At 47.5% G+C, this 26,764-nt stretch overlaps 2 protein-coding genes across 2 annotated transcripts; one reads left to right on the plus strand and one right to left on the minus strand.

Annotated features, from left to right (window-relative positions):
- Positions 1-12,407: 12,407 nt before the first annotated feature.
- LOC143678704 (late cornified envelope protein 3C-like) lies at positions 12,408-14,206 on the minus strand. The gene is made up of 2 exons (XM_077155668.1): positions 14,121-14,206; positions 12,408-13,747 (listed from the first exon to the last, which is right to left on the minus strand). Exon 2 carries the CDS (start codon positions 13,728-13,730, stop codon positions 13,470-13,472), a length of 261 nt encoding a protein of 86 aa, XP_077011783.1. The 5' UTR covers positions 13,731-13,747; positions 14,121-14,206; the 3' UTR covers positions 12,408-13,469.
- A 6,252-nt stretch (positions 14,207-20,458) lies between these two features.
- LOC143678705 (late cornified envelope protein 3C-like) lies at positions 20,459-21,520 on the plus strand. Its single transcript, XM_077155669.1, has 2 exons — positions 20,459-20,492; positions 20,979-21,520. Exon 2 carries the CDS (start codon positions 21,000-21,002, stop codon positions 21,258-21,260), a length of 261 nt encoding a protein of 86 aa, XP_077011784.1. The 5' UTR covers positions 20,459-20,492; positions 20,979-20,999; the 3' UTR covers positions 21,261-21,520.
- The last annotated feature ends 5,244 nt before the right edge of the window (positions 21,521-26,764 follow it).

Here is a 26,764-nt window from a genome sequence, read left to right on the forward strand (position 1 = left end):
GGAGGCTGTGGGTGAGGAGCCCAGGGCCTGTGTCCTTTTATCCCGGCTGGGTTGGTGACGCGCAGCCAGAACATGCTGCCCTTTCCCAACCAGGGGCAGGGCGCCAGCCTGGCACCCTCTGAGCAGGAAGCTTCCAGATTTTTCCTGGACACTTGCACAACACCCTAGTGATGTGGTTGAACTTGGAAGCATGATGACTCTCGATACACCATCAGCAACTTCCTCTCCATTTTCCTTCCTTCTTCATTGCTTTGGTCCTTCATTCCTTCCTTTCTGCTGGTCACCTTCCATGGTGTGGATTCTGTCCCATTGCTTTTGATGGAGCTGGGATGGTGGGAATGAATTCCGTTCTTCAGCTTTTTGACTACAGATTTTGGTGGTACAGACAGTCCAGTAAATAAATAAATGGATCATAAAACAAATCCCATGTGATAATGTAATATAATGTGCAGAAAGAAGTCCCCAGTCCACACTAAAGACCCTGCCTTCTGATGTAATTGAGTGATGCCCCCATGCTCCTGACTCTGCACTGGGCGGGTAAGGGGTGGGAGAAGGGTTCTGGCTGTGAAGTGAGGTCTCGTGGACGTCCTCGTACCTCCAGGGACTGGCATGGGACTCCTCTCCTCTAGGATATTGAGAAATTATGAATGAGGCTCTGCTGCTGTAGAAGAAACCTCACCATTGTCGCCATAACGTGGACAGATAAGCCTGGTGATTTCAGGAGGAATTGTCCGCGCAGAGCATGACTATGTAGGAGGACACGGCTGTGATGTTTCCACTCACACACCCATGAAGAAACCCTCGGATGGTTCATGTCAGGCTGAATTAGAGGTCAGGCTTGGCTGGTACTTCCAGAGCCCTCCTCAGGAAGGAAGGCCACTGTGAAGGGTCATCAGCAGAAAGAGACTGTGGGCCGCATCATCAGGAGTGGGTGGGAGCTGGGGGGTGTCTGAAGGAAGAAAACATGGGTGTGTCTCCCATGTCAGGGAACTGCGAAGGACTTCCATATCCACCTTGTAAGACAGTCCTCTCATAACTGCACAAGGGACACTTCTCAGGAGCCAAGCTGCTTAGGGCTTGAGTTCCAAAGCGGGTCATTGAATGTGGGGAGAAGGACGTTCTCACCACCGCCACCTGGACCCAGCTTTGCTTCATTCTGACCCACGAGTTGCTGTAAGAACCCCTGAAGTGAGCCTCTTACACAGATTTTGCCCTCCCTCAATTGCACTGTCGCAGTCGGGAGAGCGTCCCCGTAACTATGCGAGCAGGGAGGATACTGAGGATGTGAATTGGATCAGGGGAGGAAGAGCTGGCGGAATGGAAAGTACAAAGAGCTGTCAGACTGGCTTCTCTGACGTGACTCCCAGAATGGACTTGGAGATATTTTGTGACTATTTGGGATGGTGGTCATTTCTAGCTACTGTGATTTGGGCAAATAAATTCATTATGCATCATTGTACTCATGGGCTGAAGGGATGAGCTCATATTTAGGTTACAGGAGCAACACAAGATTTGTAAAATTGTGCCTTTTTTAACCTCCAGATAGGCCAGCAAGTCTAAGAAGAGTAGTTGAGACATTATTGTATTCACATCAAATTAAAGGAAATAAAACTAATAGATTCAGTAAAAATATTTGACAAAATCCAACATGCATTCATGACAAAAGCTCTCAGCAAATAAGGAACACAAGGGACCCTCCTCAAGCAGGTAAAGGTTGTCTGCAAAAAATCTTACAACTAATATCACATGTAATGGTGAGAGACCACCTGTGCCAGTTTGAAAGGAAGCATGCCCCCTAAGAAAAGCCATGTTTTGATATAAATCCCATTTCATAAAGGTAGAATAATCCCTATTCAATACTGTGTATTTGAAACTGTAATGAGATCATCTCCCTGGTGATGTGATTTAGTCCAGAATTGTTGTTAAAATGGATTAGGGGATGACATGTCTCCACCCATTAGAGTGGGCCTTGATTGGTTTCCTGGAGTCCTATAAAAGAGGAAACATTTTGGAGAGAGAGATTCAGAGAGAGCAGAGAATGCTGCAGCACCACAAAGCAGAGAGTCCACCAGCCAGCGACCTTTGGAGATGAAGAAGGAAAACGCCTCCCGGGGAGCTTCATGAAACCGGAAGCCAGGAGAAGAAGCTAGCAGATGATGCCATGCTCGCCATGTGCCCTTCCAGATGAGAGAGAAAGCCTGACTTGTTCGCCATGTGCCTTCTCACTTGAGAGAGAAACCCTGAACTTCATCGACCTTCTTGAACCAAGGTATCTTTCCCTGGATGGATGCCTTAGATTGGACATTTCTATAGACTTGCTTTAATTGGGACATTTTCTCAGCCTTAGAACTGTAAACTAGCAACTTATTGAATTCCACTTTTTAAAAGCCATTCCATTTCTGATATATTGCATTCTGGTAGCTAGAAAACTAGAACAAATGGCAAATATGCGGATGAAAAGAGACTCAAAATCATTAGTCATCTAGGAAATGCAAATTAAAACAAAAATTAGGTATTACTACACATTGATTAGAAAATAAAATATAACTGAAAATGCCAAGTACTAAAAAGGATGCAGAGTGACTACATGTCTCAACCTTTGCTGGTGGGATGCCCAATGGTATACCTGCTTTCAAAAACAATTTAACAGTTTCTTAAAAAGTTAAGCACACACCAAACACTTGCCCCAGAAATCCTACTCCTAGATATTTAGCCAAGAGAAATGAAATTTCTGGTCTCAGGAAACCTGTGTAAAGTCTTTATTCACAATTACCCCAATTGGAAACAGCCCAAATGTCCAGCCGATGGATTGTAAACACACTGTGGTCATCTGTGCAATGGGCCACTGCTCAGAAACACAGAGAAATGAGCTACTGGTACATGAGACAGCATGAATTAATATCCAGTGCATTATTCCATGTGATAGAAGCCAGATTTTAGATGCTACATTATATATTCCAGTTATAAGACATTCTGGAAAAGGCAGATTTGTGAGGACAGAAAACAGATCAGAGGTTGTACAGGGCTGGCATTGTCGGAGGGTTGAGCACAAAGAAGAACAGGAGAATATTTTGGGGTAATGGCCCTGTTCTATATTGTGATTGTAGTGTTTTCATTATGAGATTGTGCGTATCAGTCAAAGCTCATAGAATTGTATATTTAAATGGGTAAATTTTGCTGTGTGTAAATTATGCCTCATGAAATCCTGTTTAAATCAAGAAATCTGATTTAAAGCAGAAAAAACTAAAAGATAATGCATTTTAGGAATACATATAAATGTGATAAAAGATAGACAAAGAGAAGATAGTGGGAGGACGGCTCTTGGCAGAATTCTCGGTTGCCATGATGGAGACCCGGGTTTAAGTCTCAGTGCCTGCCCATGCAAAAAAAAACAACAACAACAAAGAGAGAAGCAAAGAATGATAAATTCATTATTCAGGAACACCGTACAGGCAGAGGAACGGAATGAGAGAGAACTACACAGATACAAGATTCTCAAAGTCCTTGTTTTCACTGAAGTGGTAGATTTTTGTGTGTTTGTTACTTAAATTATAGATAAATAAATGAGTAAAGGGAGTTTGCGTGGGCTGATGAAGAGCACATCTTATGAACCAAGGATTATTGTTAATTCAAACCTGTGTGCCTGAAATCCGGTAATCAGAAAACTAAAATGACCAAACTCCAAGAATAAATATCTTCGATTGCAGCACAGGGTACCATTTTCAGGCTTGCTCGTCTCATCTTCTCCAAGAAGGAACTCAAGTGCTGTACACATGTGATATCATGCTATGTGATATCTTGTCACACATTGCCAAGGCGAAAGGCCAAGCTTCATTTGTTTATTTCTTTACTCACGTGTTACTAACATGCCTTGTCATAAGTCTCTCCCTGGAACTAAACCTTCCTGTCCCACCGCTGACATGTGCGCGCCTATGAAACACGAAATCCTCATTTGGGGCCAGCCAGGAATCTCCTCATTGCATCATTCCTGGTCCTCAGGATGTCAGGGCTCCCAGGACATTCTCACTGGACCTTGGTCATCTTCTGTCTTCTCAGGATCACTGAGGTCTCTGTTCTGATAGGGAAAGGGCAGGCTGTGAGGTCAGGGCAGGGGTGAGGTTACAGCACTCCATCTCAGGCAGGCAAGATGGGAACTTCAGGATATGAGAAATGTAATCTGAGGGACTCGGGAAATGGAGGTGGCAAGAAACCAGCTGCAAGTCCATGCTCAATACGTGAGGAACAGAGAGGACTTCTTCCGACATGTTCTGACATGTTTTAAGTCACACTGACGGTGGAAGATGTATGATACCCAAAGTCTAGAAACTCAAAATCGCACATCATTGGGAGTGAAAACTGGGCTCTGAGAAACCGGTACCATGTGGGAAGATAATGATCCACCTCGGCAGCTGGTGTTGGACAAAGTGGTTCTGCTCCGTCCCGCCCTGTGACTCCCGCATTTCACCTTCAGGCTGAGTCACCACAGATGGAAATGTTGGTTTGGTGTCCACCCTCTCTGCTGACACTTAGCTGACACTCAGCCTGGGCGTCCTACATGAAGGGCCGGGGCAGGAATGATTTAAGTTGAGTGGATGGGAGGACGCAGACCTGGGGACGGAGTGAGGAAGGAGAGCGGCCTGAGACCAGGCCCCGTCACCAGTGAGGCCGGGAATCTGGGGCTTGCGCAGATCTGGCCTGGCCCAGGCCTCCCGAAGACCCCCTTTCCCGCAGGTCGTCCCCACCCCTGCCGCCCACCCTATAAGCCGGAGCTACTGGCAGCGCAGTGTGTTCCTACACCAGTGGTGCCTCTTCAGTCTCATCGTCCTGTTTGCTACGAAAACAATTCCCTTTACAGTGTTTATAGGATGATTGACATTAAGCGAATGGCTTTCCCCAGTGCAGCAGGCAGGCTAAAACGGACACACGGCCAGACGGGATCCGGGGTCTTATTTGGAAGCCTGGCCTGGCTTTCCCACCATCAGAAACTCCGTTATCTCCTTCCAAGATCCTTCATGCTCCCACGTGTCTATGAAAGAAATCTTGGAAACACTGACACAAAACGAGTCAATGGTACATTGGAATGAAAAACAGAAACTGTAGACTTTACTGTTAATTTAAGATTTAAAAACAAGTAGCCAGTCCTCCAGGCTCACAGAAGATCAGAGATGTTTGCTGCCATGAGCTTGTATTTAATTTCATTTAAATATGTGACTTTTTAAGTCTCAATTTTTTTAACTTGTTGTATAGTATAACATATATACAAACCAATGACAATTAAAGTAATGTTTTTTGGTAAATAAAATCTACTGTATTTCATTATCATCACAGATTACATCTGTAAAATAACATGATTAAACTCAATGGGCAAACAATATTCCGTTTACATAAACCTTAGCTATAGTGAGGTAAATGCTACCAAATGAGCCTAATACCACTCCACCATCACTAACCTCACCGTTACCAACCGTGTAAGAAAACCATCGCCATCACTCCTCTGTGCAACTCTTCCGAGCACATGAACCACTTCCTCTGAAAGCTCCTACTCTCTCAGAGTCATAACAACATCCCACATTCACATGGATGTGGGCACAACACTATTCTTCTTTTTAAAAAATATCAGCTGTGCTTCTTGTCACCTCTACAATGGTAAATCCCCTCTGCACTTCAGCTCGGCTCTGGTCTCCACGCTCCGTGGGGACTGAAGTCCTCTTTGGAGCTTAACCATGCTGGACAGCAACGGGCTGCAAACCTACACCTCCAACCCTAAATGTCACATCCCCACGTGCCAACGACCCTGTGCAGCCACCACGCCCTGCAAACCCCAGGTGGCTCCTCCGTCCTCTGGAGAGTGGCCGGGCAATGCGGGATTCACCTCTGAAGCCTGGCTCGGAGCCTTTGTGAACACTTCTGTGGTCACAATGATCTCATCAGATCAAATGTCTCTGTTCGAGAAGGGTCCAGTTAGGTGGTGAGCTGCTCCAGGGACGACCAGGCCCCTTTCATCTCTACAGGACCACTGCTGCAAGAGCCAGGGACGGAGCTTGTGTGAGGTCATGGAAGCAGGATGAATGCATGGTCAGGTCCAGAGCAGACTTGAGGAGGAAGTGATTTGCAAGGCACAGGGACGTCCCAGTGTCACCTCATTGGGCCTCTAGGCATGTGCCCAAGAAGTACTGAGGTCAGGCAGCTGTGAGTGTTCATGCAGTCATCTCCCCTGGGGTGTGCACACTCAAGCATGCTCAGCTGAGTATCGCAAACCAGCACAGGATAAAAGGGCGGCTGACCTGCACTCCTCATTCACAGCCTCCTCAGGAGCAAACATCTCCTGCCTCCTCTGCATCTGGTAAGTGTCTAGAAGGGGACAGAACCTTGGCTGGGAGCGTTCTGGGAAGACAGGCTTAAGCCTAGAATGGAAACAGCAGAAAGAAGCGCATAGCGGTCAATGGGAGAAGAGGTGGTGGAGAGGACGGAGCCCCTGGGACACATGTTAGGGGTTCTGTGACCACAAATCCACTGGACCTCAGGGATCCTTCCCATCTGGATGTGAGCATATTGTCAGGGATGTACATGGTCCATCTGATATCCATGAGGATGTTTTAGGAAAAAGCCTGTGTGCCTTCCATGTTCCCATTTCTTTCCCATGTGGGATGGCAGACGAAGGAGGAGACACTGGTCTGAAGCATCTGAGCTCACATGCGTCTCTTATTTTGTCCCAGGTCACACTCCTGCCGAGATGTCCTGCCAGCAGAGCCAGCAGCAGTGCCCGCCCCCGCCCAAGTGCCCCTCCCCCAAGTGCCCCCCAAAGAGCCCAGCGCAGTGTTTGCCTCCAGCCTCTTCAGGCTGCGGCCACAGCGCCGAGGGCGGCTGCTGCCTGAGCCCCCACAGGCCCCGCAGAGCCCACCGGTGCCGGCGCCAGAGCTCCGAAGGCTGCGACAGTGGCAGGGGAGAGTCTGGGGGACCTGGCTGTGGCCACAGCTCTGGGGGCTGCTGCTGACCTGGAAGCGCGGTGATGAGAAGCGATTTCACAGGAAACAGAGACCGAAAGCTCCAGGGACGACCCTCTCCTGCTGCCTCCTCCCCAGACGCCCTGGTGTGGCTTCCCCAGGCTGAGCTGTGGGGCTGTTCCATGGGGATCGAGCCACCCCAGAAGGCTCTTCCGTCTGACGTCCAGGACCCTCCCCTGTCCCTCAGCCCTGCCCCTGCGTGTACCTGTCAGCGCCTGGGCCAGAGCCGGTGGAGAATAAAGTTCCTTCTCATCACCACCTGTGATCACGGTCATTTCATCTGCCCTCCCACGTGGCTGAACGTGTGCCCCTCCGTCAGGACAGCATGCCCTCGAGAAGTTATAAATTCCTGGATCTAGATCAGGAAATCTGGGAGTTGTCAGTTCTTTGCATGGTGGCATTTGTGCTGTCTATGGGAAGGGGGTGTGTGTTGGTTTGGAGGCATATATACCCCAGAAAGGATGTTCTTAAATGTAATCCATCCCTGCGAGTGTAAACCTATTGTAGAAGGAATCTTGTGACAAGATTATTTCAATGGAGATGTGACATACATCATTGAAGTTGGGTCAATCCTTGCACAGTGGTCCTTTATAATAGGATAAGCATACAAAGACGCTAAGAGTGAAATGAACAGGAGCTCACGGAAACACACCCAGAGAAGTTGAGAGTTGACAGAGGAAGTCATAGAGGCCAGAAGCTGAAAACAATGACCAATGAAGGGTGAGCAGACGCTGCCTGTGCCCTGCTCTCTGGTGGAGGAGCCCAAACTCGCTGGCCCCAGTGTTCAGAGGGCATCACGCCACTGATGCCTGAATTAGGACTATTTCACTTGTAAGCTAATGAACCCCCACATTTTTCAAAGCAAGTCCATTTCTGGTATATTGCATTTCATCAGCTTTACTAAACCAAACAGGATGGTTAGGAGAGTGATGGACATTTACTTTCACTTCCACATCCAAAGACATAGACCATCTAAACTCTTTGTGATTAATTTAAAACAAAAACGCTGAAGAAGTTTGCTGTGAGACACACTCTGATCCAGTCGGATCCTCTCCAGCTCAGCTCAGCTCCTGAGGAGGGACCACAGCCGACATGCCTGGATTCATCCCCCATGCTCCTTGTCAGTCAGGATCTGGAATGTTCTTGAGTAGGTTTCCACCGTGGGACATAAACAGTGTCTAGTAGCAGTGGAAACATGCCTCAGGACTGTCCATGAAGGACAGGCTTGCCTGGCGATCAGCATCGCTGCTGTGAGTGTGACAGCTGGTCTGCCCCGCAGGAGGGAAGCTGGTGACCCAAGGCCTGGGTCCTGCAGGTCCATCCAGGACTGAGCCATGCACGATGCTTCCAGAAGCCAAAGACCACGGGAGAGGCGCCAGGACTCACAGGCCACCTTCCTCGGTGCACAGAAGGGACAGGGGGCAGCCTTGGAGAAACAGAAGCCCACCCTCCGCCAGGGACAGTAGAGTGAGGGCTGGAGGCCCAGAAGTGCCAGGCGAGTTCAGGTCCTCAGGGCCCAGGGCCCAGCAGTTCCACCCATCAGGGAGTCCATCAGGAGGGAGAAGAGACTCAGGATGAACCAACCCAGATATTTGGGGCCTGGACACCAGGACAGGCAGTAAAAGCCGGACGTTAGGCGGTGTGTGGCGCTGCCCCTCATGGTGGAGCCCAGCAGGGAGAGCCCAGGGGTGGGGAGGACCCAGGGGTGGGGAGGGCCCAGGGGTGGGGAGGGCCCAGGGGTGGGGAGTGCCCAGCTCTCCCAGGACCCAACAGTCAGCAAGGCCCTGACCGAGGACATCTGCAGACACCCCTGTAGCGCCCGGAATAAAGTAGGACAAGGAAGATACAGGGACGTTCTCGCGGGGCTTCCATTCCAGTGGGCGCATTCAGTACCGCGCCCCAGTTCCCCTGCTGTGCCCAGGGAAAGGCACAGCCTCTGAATTTGAGGGGTTCCCATTTATCTATGTTTTTCTTTCAGGGCTTGTGCTTTTTGTCAAAAGTTCAGGAAGCTACCTTCTATGACTAGGTCTTGAAGATATTTCCCTATACTTTTTTCTAAGAGTTTTAAGGTACTAGTTCTCATGTTTAGGTCTTCAAGCCACTCTGAGTTTGTTTGGTAGAGGGTGTAAAGTGAGGGTTCTCTTTGCTCTTCTGGTTATTGAAATCTAGTTCTCCCACGCCCACGCGTGGGGGTGGTTGTGTGGGGCCTGGCATGGCTGGGCAGAGGGGTCCCATGCGTGCTGTGAGTCGGGTGGGCTCCAGGGGGCGCGCATACACACGGGGTGCTGTGGGCCGGGCGTGGACGCTCGGGTGAGTGGGGAGGGGTGGGGGCAGGGCTCGCACACGCATGTGTGCCGCGTGCATGGGGTGGCAGGGTCAGAGCGTGGGTGCGTGGTGTGAGGGACCCGGCCGGTGGGCTGCAGGGCTTAGGGGGCAGGGGGATGTGTGCGTGTGCTTGGGGCATGAGGCGTGGGCAGGACGTGGGTGCTGGGGCGCGGGTTCCAGGCGTGTGTTGTGGATGGGGGCAGCCTGTGTGGGTGCATGGTGTGGGGAGGTCAGGGCCGCAGCGTGACTGTTTCCTCACGTCTGCCTCCCTGTCTGTGCGCTCCTGAGGGCCCTGGGACTTTGGAGTGGGGCACGGTAGGCTGAGTGCCCAGCTGGACGGTCTCTGTGAGCAGGGAGAGCTGGTTTACGGGCTTCCAGTTCCCCACGGGAGCTCGGGGCTGCAGAGCTGAGCTCATCTCCCAAGCTGGCTGCAGTGACGGGAACTTTGCTGGGCTCAGCATCTTACCCCTGGTGGAGGGCCGATGGAGCCCGCTCGCCCAGCTCTCTGCATCTCACCTTCCCACGCTCGCCCAGCTCTCTGCATCTCACCTCCACAGCTGTTTCCTCCAGGACCTCCCTGTGGAGCACAGAAGAGCCCCTCAGGTCGCTCACACACTGAACCAATCCTGTTCTTTTTCTCTGACTTCTCCAGCTGTTCCTTGGAGCAGGGTGAATTTGGCAGGGTGGAGCCCACCTTCCTGGAAGTCCTCAGCAGTGCAGTTTTGATAAACACAATAAAGAACCACAGTTTTGGGACAACACTGATGCTTAAATATATTAGCTTTACTGGTGGCAAAAAGCTCAGCTACTGACTTCTTCTTTTCAAACCGATGGCAGCAGTTCAGTAAGAACGAGGCATGGGTCAGTAATGGGGAAGCGGAGAAGCTAGTGTGCATGCAGGCGTCCGCCCTCTCCACAGACCCACTGGGAAAAAAATGCTTCCACGACAGCTGCGAAGACTTCCTGGTGTTCTCCTTGTTAGAACGTGTTTGAATATGTTCTGGTTTGAAACTGTGCTGCGCCCCGGACAAGGCCATGTTCCTTTAACCCATTCCTGCGGGTGTAGACCTACAGTGGGTGGGACCTTCAGATCAGGTTGTTTCCATTGAGAGGTGACCCACCCAATTCAAGGGGAGTTGTGATATTTTACTGTGGTCCTTTATGAGGATAAAACACAGAAAAAGTCCAGAATGCTGAGAGAGAAACACCCAGAGAAGGTTGGAGTTGAGAGAGAAAAGATGGAGATGCTAAGGGAAGATCAATTAGAAGCTCAGAGAGGAGGTCGACGGAGGCAGGGGCTGAAGTAGTATAACCCGGGGGTGAAGGGGCCTGACGCCGGCCATGCGCCTCGCTATCTGACAGAGGAACCCCGGGCGCCAGCAGCCTTTCTTCAGGGAAGGTTTGCCCCGTTGATGCTTCAATTGGTGCACTCTCATGGCCTTAGAACTGTAAATCTGTAAACGCATAAATCCCCATTGTAAAAGCAAATCCATTTCTGTTATATTGCATTCTGGCAGCCTTAGCAAACCAAAACAGAGCATCTCAAAGCCGACAGTCACAACTATAAGCCTTCATGTAGCTGGATAAACAGACACATTTATTGTCATAATGTTTTATCAAAAGCTACCATTTTAAATTATATGCACTGCATAAAAATTCATCCTATTTTTAGGTGTGATTGTATTTCAGAAGGAAATACATCTCTAGTGTTATACCAAAATGATTAGGAAAATTCTACGCAGCTTATTTAAATGAAATCTGTGCAGATATCAGTTAATCACATCAATTGCATTATGTCAAGGATACACAATTAACACTTTTAACCGATCGATTATTCATCTTGGTCAATTATAATTCACCTTTCATCTAAATTCCCTTGTCCATCCCAGTCCAAATGAATCACTCATTTCTCTGAACTACTCTTGAAACTCTTTTTTTCACTGTTTTTAATTGTGAAAAATAATACATATACAAAAAGCAAAAATTCCATGTATTTTTCAACAAGCAGTTATGCAGCAGATTATAAAGTTTGGTATGGGTTACAGTTCCATGATTTTTCGTTTTTATTCTAGCTGTTTCAAGACACTGGAGACCAAAAGAAATGTCAATGTATTGATTCAGCTGTCATTTTCATTTTTTAATCCTATCTTCTCTAATACACTCTTTCTTCTCTTTTTTTTATTTTCTTTGTTTGTGAAAAATAACACATATACAAAAAAGCAATAAAATTCAAAGTACATTAGAACAGATCTCAGAGTTTAGTATGGGTTATAATTCCATACTCTTAGGTTTTTAATCCTAGCTTCTCTAAGGTACTGAGGTACATCAGTAAAATGACTCAGCACTCCTTTGTTAAACCTGACCTTCTCTGTACAACACCACATCACCTTTGATCGCTCTCCCAATCTTTAGGGGTATTTGGGCTCTGCCCATTCTAACTTTTCCGTGTTTGAAAGGCCTATTGATAATATGGAATGGGGGATGGAACTAACTGATGTTCTGGAGAGGCTGGCCCCTCTGCCTTTCACGACTTATTTGGTCCAGGGACGTGTCTGAATATTGCAGGTTTCTAGAAAGTCACCCTAGTGTGTGGACTCTTGAAAGCAATGCAAAGTGAATTAATACTAACACATCATAATCGATGTAGGTCAGTGTCTTATGTCCATCTGTGATTTCAACTCTCATACCGATGGTCTATTGTACTTTATAATATTAAAGATTTGCTCTCCCCCAAATACCTATTCTCCAACCTTAAGATAGCTATTACATCAAGAAAAAAGAAAACAATGCCAGGAGTATCTCACTCCTTTAGTCAGAGCTATTAATGAAAACGTTGTTCTGGATCCTTCTATCGGGCACATCTGTCCTCAGACATCAGCTGGCTCCTGGTTTCCATGAGCTCTTCTCAGTGGTCCTACCTGGACCAGCTGCCCCTGTGCAGAGCTTTGTGTCCCACGGTGGAAACCTACTCAAGAACATTCCAGATCCTGAGTGACAAGGAGCATGGGGGATCAATCCAGGCATGTCAGCTGTGGTCCCTCCTCAGGAGCTGAGATGAGCTAGAGAGGATTTGACCGGGTCAGAGTGTGTCTCACCGCAAACATTCTCAGTGTTGTTGCTTTAAATTAATCACAAAGATTTAGAGAGTCTGTGCCTTTGGATGTGGAAGTGAAAGTAAATGTCCATCACTCTCCTGCCTACCCTGTTTGGTTTGGTAAAGCTGACGAAATGCAATATACCAGAAATGAACTTGCTTTGAAAAACATCGGAGTTCATTAGCTTCAAGTTTACATTTCTACGGCTGTGAAAATGTCCCAATTCAGGCATCAGTGGCGTGATGCCCCCTCTGAACACTGGGGCCAGCGAGTTTGGGCTCCTCCACCAGAGAACAGAGCACAGGCAGCGTCTGCTCACCCTTCATTGGTCATTGTTTTCAGCTTCTGGCCTCTATGACTTCCACTGTCAACTCTCAACTTCTCTGGGTGTGTTTCCGTGAGCTCCTGTTCATTTCATCTCTTAGCGTCTTTGTGTGTTTACCCTGTTATATAGGACCACCGTGCAAGGATTAATGCACAACGAGGCGAGTCACATCTAGGTGACATAACCTCCTCACAAGATTCCTTCTACAATAGGTTTACACTCGCAGGGATGGATTACATTTAAGAACATCTTTTCTGGGGTATATAATGCCTCCAAACCAACACACAGCCCTTCCCATTGACAGCACAAATGCCACCATGCAAAGAACTGACAACTCCTAGATTTCCTGATCTAGATCCAGGATTTTATAACTTCTCGAGGGCATGCTGTCCTGACGGAGGGGCACACGTTCAGCCACGTGGGAGGGCAGATGAAATGACCGTGATCACAGGTGGTGATGAGAAGGAACTTTATTCTCCACCGGCTCTGGCCCAGGCGCTGACAGGTACACGCAGGGGCAGGGCTGAGGGACAGGGGAGGGTCCTGGACGTCAGACGGAAGAGCCTTCTGGGGTGGCTCGATCCCCATGGAACAGCCCCACAGCTCAGCCTGGGGAAGCCACACCAGGGCGTCTGGGGAGGAGGCAGCAGGAGAGGGTCGTCCCTGGAGCTTTCGGTCTCTGTTTCCTGTGAAATCGCTTCTCATCACCGCGCTTCCAGGTCAGCAGCAGCCCCCAGAGCTGTGGCCACAGCCAGGTCCCCCAGACTCTCCCCTGCCACTGTCGCAGCCTTCGGAGCTCTGGCGCCGGCACCGGTGGGCTCTGCGGGGCCTGTGGGGGCTCAGGCAGCAGCCGCCCTCAGCGCTGTGGCCGCAGCCCGAAGAGGCTGGAGGCAAACACTGCGCTGGGCTCTTTGGGGGGCACTTGGGGGAGGGGCACTTGGGCGGGGGCGGGCACTGCTGCTGGCTCTGCTGGCAGGACATCTCGGCAGGAGTGTGACCTGGGACAAAATAAGAGACGCATGTGAGCTCAGATGCTTCAGACCAGTGTCTCCTCCTTCGTCTGCCATCCCACATGGGAAAGAAATGGGAACATGGAAGGCACACAGGCTTTTTCCTAAAACATCCTCATGGATATCAGATGGACCATGTACATCCCTGACAATATGCTCACATCCAGATGGGAAGGATCCCTGAGGTCCAGTGGATTTGTGGTCACAGAACCCCTAACATGTGTCCCAGGGGCTCCGTCCTCTCCACCACCTCTTCTCCCATTGACCGCTATGTGCTTCTTTCTGCTGTTTCCATTCTAGGCTTAAGCCTGTCTTCCCAGAACACTCCCAGCCAAGGTTCTGTCCCCTTCTAGACACTTACCAGTTGCAGAGGAGGCAGGAGAAGTTTGCTCCTGAGGAGGCTGTGAATGAGGAGTGCAGGTCAGCCGCCCTTTTATCCTGTGCTGGTTTGCGATACTCAGCTGAGCATGCTTGAGTGTGCACACCCCAGGGGAGATGATTGCATGAACACTCACAGCTGCCTGACCTCAGTACTTCTTGGGCACATGCCTAGAGGCCCAATGAGGTGACACTGGGACGTCCCTGTGCCTTGCAAATCACTTCCTCCTCAAGTCTGCTCTGGACCTGACCATGCATTCATCCTGCTTCCATGACCTCACACAAGCTCCGTCCCTGGCTCTTGCAGCAGTGGTCCTGTAGAGATGAAAGGGGCCTGGTCGTCCCTGGAGCAGCTCACCACCTAACTGGACCCTTCTCGAACAGAGACATTTGATCTGATGAGATCATTGTGACCACAGAAGTGTTCACAAAGGCTCCGAGCCAGGCTTCAGAGGTGAATCCCGCATTGCCCGGCCACTCTCCAGAGGACGGAGGAGCCACCTGGGGTTTGCAGGGCGTGGTGGCTGCACAGGGTCGTTGGCACGTGGGGATGTGACATTTAGGGTTGGAGGTGTAGGTTTGCAGCCCGTTGCTGTCCAGCATGGTTAAGCTCCAAAGAGGACTTCAGTCCCCACGGAGCGTGGAGACCAGAGCCGAGCTGAAGTGCAGAGGGGATTTACCATTGTAGAGGTGACAAGAAGCACAGCTGATATTTTTTAAAAAGAAGAATAGTGTTGTGCCCACATCCATGTGAATGTGGGATGTTGTTATGACTCTGAGAGAGTAGGAGCTTTCAGAGGAAGTGGTTCATGTGCTCGGAAGAGTTGCACAGAGGAGTGATGGCGATGGTTTTCTTACACGGTTGGTAACGGTGAGGTTAGTGATGGTGGAGTGGTATTAGGCTCATTTGGTAGCATTTACCTCACTATAGCTAAGGTTTATGTAAACGGAATATTGTTTGCCCATTGAGTTTAATCATGTTATTTTACAGATGTAATCTGTGATGATAATGAAATACAGTAGATTTTATTTACCAAAAAACATTACTTTAATTGTCATTGGTTTGTATATATGTTATACTATACAACAAGTTAAAAAAATTGAGACTTAAAAAGTCACATATTTAAATGAAATTAAATACAAGCTCATGGCAGCAAACATCTCTGATCTTCTGTGAGCCTGGAGGACTGGCTACTTGTTTTTAAATCTTAAATTAACAGTAAAGTCTACAGTTTCTGTTTTTCATTCCAATGTACCATTGACTCGTTTTGTGTCAGTGTTTCCAAGATTTCTTTCATAGACACGTGGGAGCATGAAGGATCTTGGAAGGAGATAACGGAGTTTCTGATGGTGGGAAAGCCAGGCCAGGCTTCCAAATAAGACCCCGGATCCCGTCTGGCCGTGTGTCCGTTTTAGCCTGCCTGCTGCACTGGGGAAAGCCATTCGCTTAATGTCAATCATCCTATAAACACTGTAAAGGGCATTTTTTTCATAGCAAACAGGACGATGAGACTGAAGAGGCACCACTGGTGTAGGAACACACTGCGCTGCCAGTAGCTCCGGCTTATAGGGTGGGCGGCAGGGGTGGGGACGACCTGCGGGAAAGGGGGTCTTCGGGAGGCCTGGGCCAGGCCAGATCTGCGCAAGCCCCTGATTCCCGGCCTCACTGGTGACCGGGCCTGGTCTCAGGCCGCTCTCCTTCCTCACTCCGTCCCCAGGTCTGCGTCCTCCCATCCACTCAACTTAAATCATTCCTGCCCAAGCCCTTCATGTGGGACGCCCAGGCTGAGTGTCAGCTAAGTGTCAGCAGAGAGGGTGGACACCAAACCAACATTTCCATCTGTGGTGACTCAGCCTGAAGGTGAAATGCGGGAGTCACAGGGCGGGACGGAGCAGAACCACTTTGTCCAACACCAGCTGCCGAGGTGGATCATTATCTTCCCACATGGTACCAGTTTCTCAGAGCCCATTTTTCAATCCCAATGATGTGTGATTTTGAGTTTCTAGACTTTGGGTATCATACATCTTCCACCGTCAGTGTGACTTAAAACATGTCAGAACATGTCGGAAGAAGTCCTCTCTGTTCCTCACATATTGAGCATGGACTTGCAGCTGGTTTCTTGCCACCTCCATTTCCCGAGTCCCTCAGATTACATTTCTCATATTCTGAAGTTCCCATCTTTGCCTGCCTGAGATGGAGTGCTGTAACCTCACCCCTGCCCTGACCTCACAGCCTGCCCTTTCCCTATCAGAACAGAGACCTCAGTGATCCTGAGAAGACAGAAGATGACCAAGGTCCAGTGAGAATGTCCTGGGAGCCCTGACATCCTGAGGACCAGGGATGATGCAATGAGGAGATTCCTGGCTGGCCCCAAATGAGGATTTCGTGTTTCATAGGCGCGCACATGTCAGCGGTGGGACAGGAAGGTTTAGTTCCAGGGAGAGACTTATGACAAGGCATGTTAGTAACACATGAGTAAAGAAACAAACAAATGAAGCTTGGCCTTTCGCCTTGGCAATGTGTGACAAGATATCACATAACATGATATCGCATGTGTAGAGCACTTGAGTTCCTTCTTGGAGAAGATGAGACGAGCAAGCCTGAAAATGGTACCCTGTGCTGCAATCGAAGATATTTATTCTTGGAGTTTGGTCAGTTTAGCTTTCTGATTACCGGATTTCAGGCACAAAGGTTTGAATTAACAATAATCCTTGGTTCATAAGATGTGCTCTTCATCAGCCCACGCAAACTCCCTTTACTCATTCATTTATCATTATTTAAGTAACAGACGCACAAAAATCTACCACTTCAGTGAAAACAAGGACTTTGAGAATCTTGTATCTGTGTAGTTCTCTCTCATCCCGTTCCTCTGCCTGTACGGTGTTCCTGAATAATGAATTTATCATTCTTTGCTTCTCTCTTTGTTGTTGTTGTTTTTTTTTGCATGGGCAGGCACTGAGACTTAAACCCGGGTCTCCATCATGGCAACCGAGAATTCTGCCAAGAGCCGTCCTCCCACTATCTTCTCTTTGTCTATCTTTTATCACATTTATATGTATTCCTAAAATGCATTACCTTTTAGTTTTTTCTGCTTTAAATCAGATTTCTTGATTTAAACAGGGTTTCGTGAGGCATAATTTACACACAGCAAAATTTACCCATTTAAATATACAATTCTATGAGCTTTGATGGATACATGTAATCATATAAGGAAAACACTACAATCACAATATAGAACAGGGCCATTACCCCAGAATATTCTCCTGTTCTTCTTTGTGCTCAACCCTCCGACAATGCCAGCCCTGTACAACCTCTGATCTGTTTTCTGTCCTCACAAATCTGCCTTTTCCAGAATGTCTTATAACTGGAATATATAATGTAGCATCTAAAGTCTGTCTTCTATCACATGGAATAATGCACTGGATACTAATTCATGCTGTCTCATGTACCAGTAGCTCATTTCTCTGTGTTGCTGAGCAGTGGCCCATTGCACAGATGACCACAGTGTGTTTACAATCCATCGGCTGGACATTTGGGCTGTGTCCAATTGGGTAATTGTGAATAAAGACATTACACAGGTTTCCTGAGACCAGAAATTTCATTTCTCTTGGCTAAATACCTAGGAGTAGGATTTCTGGGGCAAGTGTTTAGTGTGTGCTTAACTTTTTAAGAAACTGTTAAATTGTTTTTGAAAGCAGGTATACCATTGGGCATCCCACCAGCAAAGGTTGAGACATGTAGTCACTCTGCATCGTTTTTAGTACTTGGCATTTTCAGTTATATTTTATTTTCTAATCAATGTGTAGTAATACCTAATTTTTGTTTTAATTTGCATTTCCTAGATGACTAATGATTTTGAGTCTCTTTTCATCTGCATATTTGCCATTTGTTCTAGTTTTCTAGCTACCGGAATGCAATATACCAGAAGTGGAATGGCTTTTAAAAAGGGGAATTTAATAAGTTGCTAGTTTACAGTTCTAAGGCTGAGAAAATGTCCCAATTAAAGCAAGTCTATAGAAATGTCCAATCTAAGGCATCCATCCAGGGAAAGATACCTTGGTTCAAGAAGGTCGATGAGTTCAGGGTTTCTCTCGCAAGTGAGAAGGCACATGGCGAACAAGTCAGGCTTTCTCTCTCATCTGGAAGGGCACATGGCGAGCATGGCATCATCTGCTAGCTTCTTCTCCTGGCTTCTTGGTTCATGAAGCTCCCCGGGAGGCGTTTTCCTTCTTCATCTCCTGTTGCTGGCTGGTGGACTCTGCTTTGTGGTGCTGCAGCGTTCTCTGCTCTCTCTGAATCTCTCTCTCCAAAATGTTTCCTCTCTTATAGGACTCCAGGAAACCAATCAAGGCCCATTCAAACGGGTAGAGACATGTCATCCCCTAATCCAGTTTAACGACCATTCTGGACTAAATCACATCACCAGGGAGATGATCTCATTATAGTTTCAAATACACAGTATTGAATAGGGATTATTCTACCTTTATGAAATGGGATTTATATCAAAACATGGCTTTTCTTAGGGGGCATACTTCCTTTCAAACCGGCACAGGTGGTCTCTCACCGTTACATGTGATATTAGTTGTAAGATTTTTTGCAGACAACATTTACCTGGATGAGGAGGTTCCCTTGTGTTCCTTGTTTGTTGAGAGCTTTTGTCATGAATGGATGTTGCATTTTGTCAAATGCTTTTACTGAATCTATTAGTTTCATTTCCTTTAATTTGATGTGAATACAATAATGTCTCAACTACTCTTCTTAAACTTGCTGGCCTATCTGGAGATTAAAAAAGGCACGATTTTACAAATCATAAGTTGCTCCTGTAACCTAAATATGAGCTCATCCCTTCAGCCCATGAGTACAATGACGCATAATGAATTTATTTGCCCAAATCACAGTAGCTAGAAATGACCACCATCCCAAATAGTCACAAAATATCTCCAAGTCCATTCTGGGAGTCACGTCAGAGAAGCCAGTCTGACAGCTCTCTGTACTTTCCATTCCGCCAGCTCTTCCTCCCCTGATCCAACTCACATCCTCAATATCCTCCCTGCTCGCAGTAGTTACAGGGATGCTCTCCCGACTGTGACAGTGCAGTTGAGGGAGGGCAAAATCTGTGCAAGAGGCTCATTTCAGAGGTTCTTACAGCAACTCGTGGGTCAGAATGAAGCAAAGCTGGGTCCAGGTGGCGGTGGTGAGAACGTCCTTCTCCCCACATTCAATGACCCGCTTTGGAACTCAAGCCCTAAGCAGCTTGGCTCCGGAGAAGTGTCCCTTGTGCAGTTATGAGAGGACTTTCTTACAAGGTGGATGTGGGAGTCCTTCGCAGTTCCCTGACATGGGAGACACACCCATGTTTTCTTCCTTCAGACACCCCCCAGCTCCCACCCACTCCTGATGATGCGGCCCACAGTCTCTTTCTGCTGATGACCCTTCACAGTGGCCTTCCTTCCTGAGGAGGGCTCTGGAAGTACCAGCCAAGCCTGACCTCTAATTCAGCCTGACATGAACCATCCGAGGGTTTCTTCATGGGTGTGTGAGTGGAAACATCACAGCCGTGTCCTCCTACATAGTCATGCTCTGCGCGGACAATTCCTCCTGAAATCACCAGGCTTATCTGTCCACGTTATGGCGACAATGGTGAGGTTTCTTCTACAGCAGCAGAGCCTCATTCATAATTTCTCAATATCCTAGAGGAGAGGAGTCCCACGCCAGTCCCTGGAGGTACGAGGACGTCCACGAGACCTCACTTCACAGCCAGAACCCTTCTCCCACCCCTTACCCGCCCAGTGCAGAGTCAGGAGCATGGGGGCATCACTCAATTACATCAGAAGGCAGGGCCTTTAGTGTGGACTGGGGACTTCTTTCTGCACATTATATTACATTATCACATGGGATTTGTTTTATGATCCATTTATTTATTTACTGGACTGTCTGTACCACCAAAATCTGTAGTCAAAAAGCTGAAGAACGGAATTCATTCCCACCATCCCAGCTCCATCAAAAGCAATGGGACAGAATCCACACCATGGAAGGTGACCAGCAGAAAGGAAGGAATGAAGGACCAAAGCAATGAAGAAGGAAGGAAAATGGAGAGGAAGTTGCTGATGGTGTATCGAGAGTCATCATGCTTCCAAGTTCAACCACATCACTAGGGTGTTGTGCAAGTGTCCAGGAAAAATCTGGAAGCTTCCTGCTCAGAGGGTGCCAGGCTGGCGCCCTGCCCCTGGTTGGGAAAGCGGCAGCATGTTCTGGCTGCGCGTCACCAACCCAGCCGGGATAAAAGGACACAGGCCCTGGGCTCCTCACCCACAGCCTCCCGAGAAGCAGCTTCTCCTGCCTCCTCTGTGTCCGGTGAGTGTCCATCTGACCCGGGAAAGGACAACCAAGGTCACAGCCGAGGACAGGGAAGCAGAGGGTCTGGAAGGAGCAGTACAAATACGGCCACCGAGGCCAGCCATGGGGGGTGTGGGGCTGAGGGACAGGGACTCTGCGGCCTGCAGGTCCCACAGGACCAGGATGCCCCCCAGTCCCCTTCCTGTTCCTGATCTCACGTGCGCACGTGTCCTGTGACACCCTCCTGAACGCGCTCCCCAAGGGGTGCAGCCCTATGGGATTCCTCTGAGATACAGAACTTGGATGCCCGATTCGATCAGCGGCATCTTCCCTGGTGGTCGGCATTGTACATGGTCAGATGGACTCTGCTCGGTCTCCCTTTCCCTCCTGCAGCTCCTGGTTCAGGGACCAGCTGGTCTCAGAAGGGAGGGCTCTGGGAACCCACGGGAGAGGTGGCATTGAACTGGAGGTTCTGAACTCACAGTTTGATTTTGTCTTGTCCAGGGCGACTCAACTCCTGCCGAGATGTCCTGCCAGCAGAGCCAGCAGCAGTGCCCGCCCCCACCCAAGTGCCCCTCCCCCAAGTGCCCCCCAAAGAGCCCAGCGCAGTGTTTGCCGCCAGCCTCTTCGGGCTGTGGCCACAGCACCGAGGGCGGCTGCTGCCTGAGCCCCCACAGGCCCCGCAGAGCCCACCGGTGCCGGCGCCAGAGCTCCGAAGGCTGCGACAGTGGCAGGGGAGAGTCCGGGGGACCTGGCTGCGGCCACAGCTCTGGGGGCTGCTGCTGACCTGGAAGCGCGGTGATGAGAAGCGATTTCACAGGAAACAGAGACCGAAAGCTCCAGGGACGACCCTCCCCTGCTGCCTCCTCCCCAGACGCCCTGGTGTGGCTTCCCCAGGCTCAGCTGTGGGGCTGTTCCGTGGGGTTCAAACCACCCCAGAAGGCTCTTCCGTCTGACGTCCAGGACCCTCCCCTGTCCCTCAACCTTGCCCCTGCATGTACGTGTCAGTGCCTGGGGCAGAGCCGATGGAAAATAAAGTTCCTTCTCATCACCACCTGTGATCACGGTCATTTCATATGCCCTCCCACGTGGCTGAACGTGTGCCCCTCCGTCAGGACAGCATGCCCTGGAGAAGTTATAAATCCTGGATCGAGACAGGAAGTGCAGGCATCTGTCAGGCCTTTGCAGGGTGGCATTGTCAGACAGGGTGTGCAAGGGGGGAAATGGGAACTTATTGTCACTTCCACACCCAAAGATGCAGACTCTCTAAACTCTTTGTGATTAATTAAAAACCACAGCACTGAGGAAGATTGCAGTGTGTGCGCTGCCCTTCATGGTGGAGCCCAGCAGGGAGAGCCCAGGGGTGGGGAGGCCCAGCTCTCCCAGCTCCCACCCAGCAAGCTCAGGACCCAACAGCGGCAAGGCCCTGACTGAGGACATCTTCACAGATACCACTGTAGCCCCCGGAATAAAGTAGGACAAGGAAGATACAGGGACGTTCTCGCAGGGCTTCCATTCCAGCGGGCGCATTCAGTACCGCGCCCCAGTTCCCCTGCAGTGCCCAGGGAAAGGCACAAGCAGCTCTGTCCAGGGTCTCCCATGACCTGAGACCTAGGGGCAGCCGCTGCAGTTTCGATAAACACAGTGAAGAACCACAGCTTGGGGCGAACATTGCTGTTTGCATACATGGGCTTTGCTGGTAGCAAAAAACTCATGTCGCAGCTACTGTTTTCACACCAAGGCCACATCAACTAAGAATAAGGTGTGAGTTGCTAATCGCGTGGGGAAAGGACAGTGCACATATGCGGCTCTGTCCCCATGCTGTCCCCAAACCACCAACGAAAAGAGCATGTTTCCCCGCAGCTGTGAAGGTTTTCTGGGTCTCTCCTTCTGCTCTATCATGTCTGAGCACCTCAGGCAGACACCCTCTGCTGCAAACCTCCAGCTAGCGGATAACAGATGCACTTAGTGTCATACTTTTTAGGCAAAATCTTTTTAAATTTCTGGTGTTACATAAAAGGTTTGTCCAATTCTCAGATGAGATGACCTTCCAGAAGGAAGCACATCTCTAGTGTTACAACAAAATGCAACAGGAAAATTTTGCCCAGCTTATGTAAATGAAATTTATACAGATATCGGTTAATCACATCAATAGCTTTATGTCAAGGGTACAGAATCAACGTTATAAATCTATAAATTATTCACCATTCAGCTGAACCCTTGCTTATCCAAGTCAAACTGAAACCTTCACTTCTCTGAACTACTCTTCAAACTCTTGAAAACAATACAGAATGAATTAATACTGACACATCATTCATTAAATGTAGTGAATGATGAATTCATTAAATTCATCTTATTTCCACTTCTAATTTCAACTGTAATATCTATAGCCCGAAAGCTTTTCTCTCTCCCCAAATACTTATTCTCCTACACTAAGACAGCTGTCAGCTCAGGAATCAAGTAAACAATGCCAGGAGTATCTGACTCCATAACCAGAGCTATCAATGAAAATGTTGTTCTGGATCCTTCTATCAGCCACATCTGCCTTCAGACATCAGCTTTATTTCTCCCTTCCTTGTGGGGGACCCCTCTGGCTCCTGGGTTCCTTGAGCTCGTCTCAGGGGTCCCATCTGGACCAGCTGCCCCTGTGCAGAGCTTGGGCTTCTCACCTGTCCTCCTGCTACATGCCCATGTCAATTCTCACAAGCCACTGACCTCACCTCAGCCACTCCCAAGTGATACCAAAGGACATGCCAGTCGGAGATGGATCCCCAAAAGCTCTTGGCTAATCCTGAGGACTCCCCACCCATGTTTATTTCAATACCCATCACCTGGGATGACAGTCATCTGACTTCCTTTCTGTCCGTGCCTTTACACTGTGAGCCCCTCAACCAGGCTGTCTTACTCATTTCTGATCCCGCGTGCCCCTCGCAAGGACTTGAATGTAGAATAACTTTGTTGCTGAATTTTTAAGACTGAAAAATAAAGAAAGTAGGAGTGAAGAAAGGGAGAGAAGGACGGAGTACAGGAACTGTCTGGCAGTTACCAGGAGACCCTTACTCACCAGATAGACTTTATTTTGATCACTGAGATCTTAAACAAAAAAATCAGAGGTGGAAATCAGAAACAAACCTACATTTAATGAATGACGTGTCAGTATTAATTCATTCTGTACAGTTTTCAAGAGTTTCAAAGGTAGTTCAGAGAAGTGATGATTAATTTTGACTGGGATAACCAAGGGAATTCAGCTGAAATGTGTATAATTGATAGATTTATAATGTTGATTGTGTACAGTTGACATAATGCGATTGATTTGATTAAATAATATCCATACAAATTTCAATGATTCATGGTGAACATAAGCTGACCACTTAGATTACTGAACAGGGATTTCAGTGGTCACATGCAAAAAAGAATACAGACTTCCAAGAATTCTTTCAAGAAAGTCACTAAAAAAAGAGCCAGAACAATAACTACAAACAGAGGCAAAACAAACTCTAGAGATTCAGAGTTCCATTACTGCTATATTATACTTTCTTATATAATAAGAACCTGTGCCCAGGTTCCCACAACAACAATATTTAAGACATGTAAAATAAACAAGAATGTATGCGCATACACAGAGAATGAAGTAGTCGGTAGAAATGTCCTAGAAGATGCCCAGGTATTGGACTTACCAGTCAAAGATTCTACTTTGGCTATTTTAAATGCACTTAGAGAACTGAGAGAAATTATGTCTCAAGAACTAGAAGAAAACATGAGAATGGTTCTTCAACAATAGGCAATATAAATAGAGAGATAGAAATTAGATTAAAGGACCACATAGAAAATCTGGACTTCAAAGCTGCAATAACTGAAATTTTAAATATCACTAAAGGGGATTGGATGTGCAGAGAAAGACCCAGTGAACTTGTAAAGAGGTCAATTGATTTTCTTCAGTCTGAGGGAAAGAAAGGAAAGTCAATTGTTGAAAAATGAACAGAGTCTCATACCTGTGGGAAAAACCCTGAGTACAACAACATACACATAGCATGGATCCCAGAAGGAAAGGAGACAAGAGAAAGAATGGAGATTTTTTTTTTTAATTAATGGTTGCAAACCTCCCAAATTATTGAAAAATATTAATCTACAATTCCCAGAAACTGAAAATAGTCAAGTAGGATATAGGCCAACGTATATGCACTAAATACACTACAGTGAAACTACCAAATCCATGCAGAGACTCTCAAAGGAGCAAGAGAGAAATGATCCATCAATACAAGGGATCCTCAGTATGATCAATAGAAACCATGGGAGTCTGAAGGCAACAGAGTGATACATTGAAAGTCATTTAAGAGAAGCACTGTCAACCAAGAATTCTGTATTTTACAAAACTACCCTCAAATAGGAAGTAAAAATTAAGACATTCCCAGTTAATAAACCTGAGAGAAATGGTTGCTTGAGGAAATGCCCTACAAGAAACCCTGAGTCAAGAGGAAATAAAGTATTTGAATAGACCTACGGGAAGTAAAGAGATTGAATGTCATTGGCTAGACTGTGGAGAAATTGGAGCCCTCATGCTGTGAAAAGGTGTAGTCACTTTGAAAATGCCCAGCAATTCCTCAGAAATGTAAATGTTGAGTTACAGTACATTTCATGTTGTTAAAGCTGCTGGAATGCAAAATACCAGAAATGGGTTGGCTTTTAAAATAGGGATTTATAAGTTTACAAATATGCAGCTCTAAGGCCATGAAAATGTCCAAATTCAGGCATCAAGAGAAGGCACCTTCTCTGAAGAGCGGCTGCTGGCATCCAGGTTTTCTCTGTCACATGGAAAGGCACACGGCCAGCATCTGTGCTCCTTTACCCCCCAATTCATTCTTGCAGCTTCTGGTTCCAGTGGCTTTTTCTCTGAGCATCTGTGGGTCCTCTTGTTACATCTCCAGGGTGCTTCTCTCTCTTTTTCTCTCTCTCTTTCTCTCTCAGCTCTCTCTAATAAATGACTCCATTAAAAAGAATCCAGACCCAATTTCAATGAATGTCCCACCCCAATGTCTGCCCCCTTGGAAATGAACTAAAAGAACATGTCTTTTCTGAGCTACACAACAGCTTCAAACCAGCCTGCTGTATACGGTTCAAATTCCATCTCTACCTATGGGCTCAAGAGAACCGAAAATGCACGTCCACTGTAAAAGTTCTCCAAGATTGTCCATAGCAGCATTATTCATACAAGCCGAAAAATGACCTGGAGAAATGCATTTTTCCATAATTATCCCTAAGGAATTCATGAAATTTCCACTTCAAAGAGAATGAAAAGAAAAGTGGCCTTAAAGTAGACTAACAAACAAAATAAGAAAATTAAACCCTCTTATAAAACAAATTTATTCTCTAAAAGCAAGTAGCTGGTTCCATAGGCTTTATGCTCACAGAAGAATGAGGCTCAGTGCAAAACTGTTTCTTTTGGACTGTCGCTTTACATAATCATATATAGTGTTTTATTCATTGTTAATATTATTTATACGCATTTCACATCCACCAAATATACATTCCTCCAGTAAAGTCAAAGCCACTTTCTGTCTCTGCAGATTTGTTATTTTAAGACTTCTCTTATAAGTAGCATCATAGAATATTTGCCCGTATATATGTCAGGTATTTCACTGAGCATAATGTTTTCAAGTCTTCTGTGTTGCAACATGTCTCAGAAATTCAGTCTTTCTTTTGGCTATGTAATATTCCATTGTGTACATGTATTAAATTTGGTTCATTCATTTGGTGATATGTTTATTTTTTATAAAGTGCTCTTAACGTTAAAATAGGTAATGAATATTTTTCCATGTCAAAAGATATAAATAAGTAAAGAAAAGTATTACAAAACTACTTAATTTCAAAGAAATGATTAAAGCTTGGCTGTGTTTTTGACTGTTGTTTTTCTTTGGATGTATAATAATTGGAGCAAAATAAATGGCAAATACAAAGGAGACGAGTCTTCAGCTCCCCTAAAGACTCCATACACAGCCGCAGACACTGTCGGGTCAGTGAAGCATTTACACTCGTCCAGACTCAGCCCAGCTCACCCCTCTCTTGCCCAGGAACAACGTGCCCGAATTCCTGGTGACATGAGATCTTCTGAGGGGACCCACTCAACCCAGCAGAGCCCCAGCTCTCTTCCCCCATTGGCACCCGCTGAGCTCATGCCCAGTGGCTCAGGAGGACAGAGCTGATGACACGGGGACCGTCCAGCGAGTCTGGGCCATGTGCAGGGAGAAGGCGCGAGCAGCCAAAGCAGCCTCAGGCCTGAGCATCTTACACAG

Source organism: Tamandua tetradactyla, chromosome 4 (genome assembly GCF_023851605.1).
Source record: "Tamandua tetradactyla isolate mTamTet1 chromosome 4, mTamTet1.pri, whole genome shotgun sequence".
Classification (NCBI taxonomy): Eukaryota; Metazoa; Chordata; class Mammalia; order Pilosa; family Myrmecophagidae; genus Tamandua; species Tamandua tetradactyla.

Excerpts from the sequence above, each read along its gene's own strand:
- LOC143678705 (XM_077155669.1), top strand. The coding sequence starts at position 21,000 with ATGTCCTGCCAGCAGAGCCAGCAGCAGTGCCCGCCCCCACCCAAGTGC.
- LOC143678704 (XM_077155668.1), bottom strand. The coding sequence starts at position 13,730 with ATGTCCTGCCAGCAGAGCCAGCAGCAGTGCCCGCCCCCGCCCAAGTGC.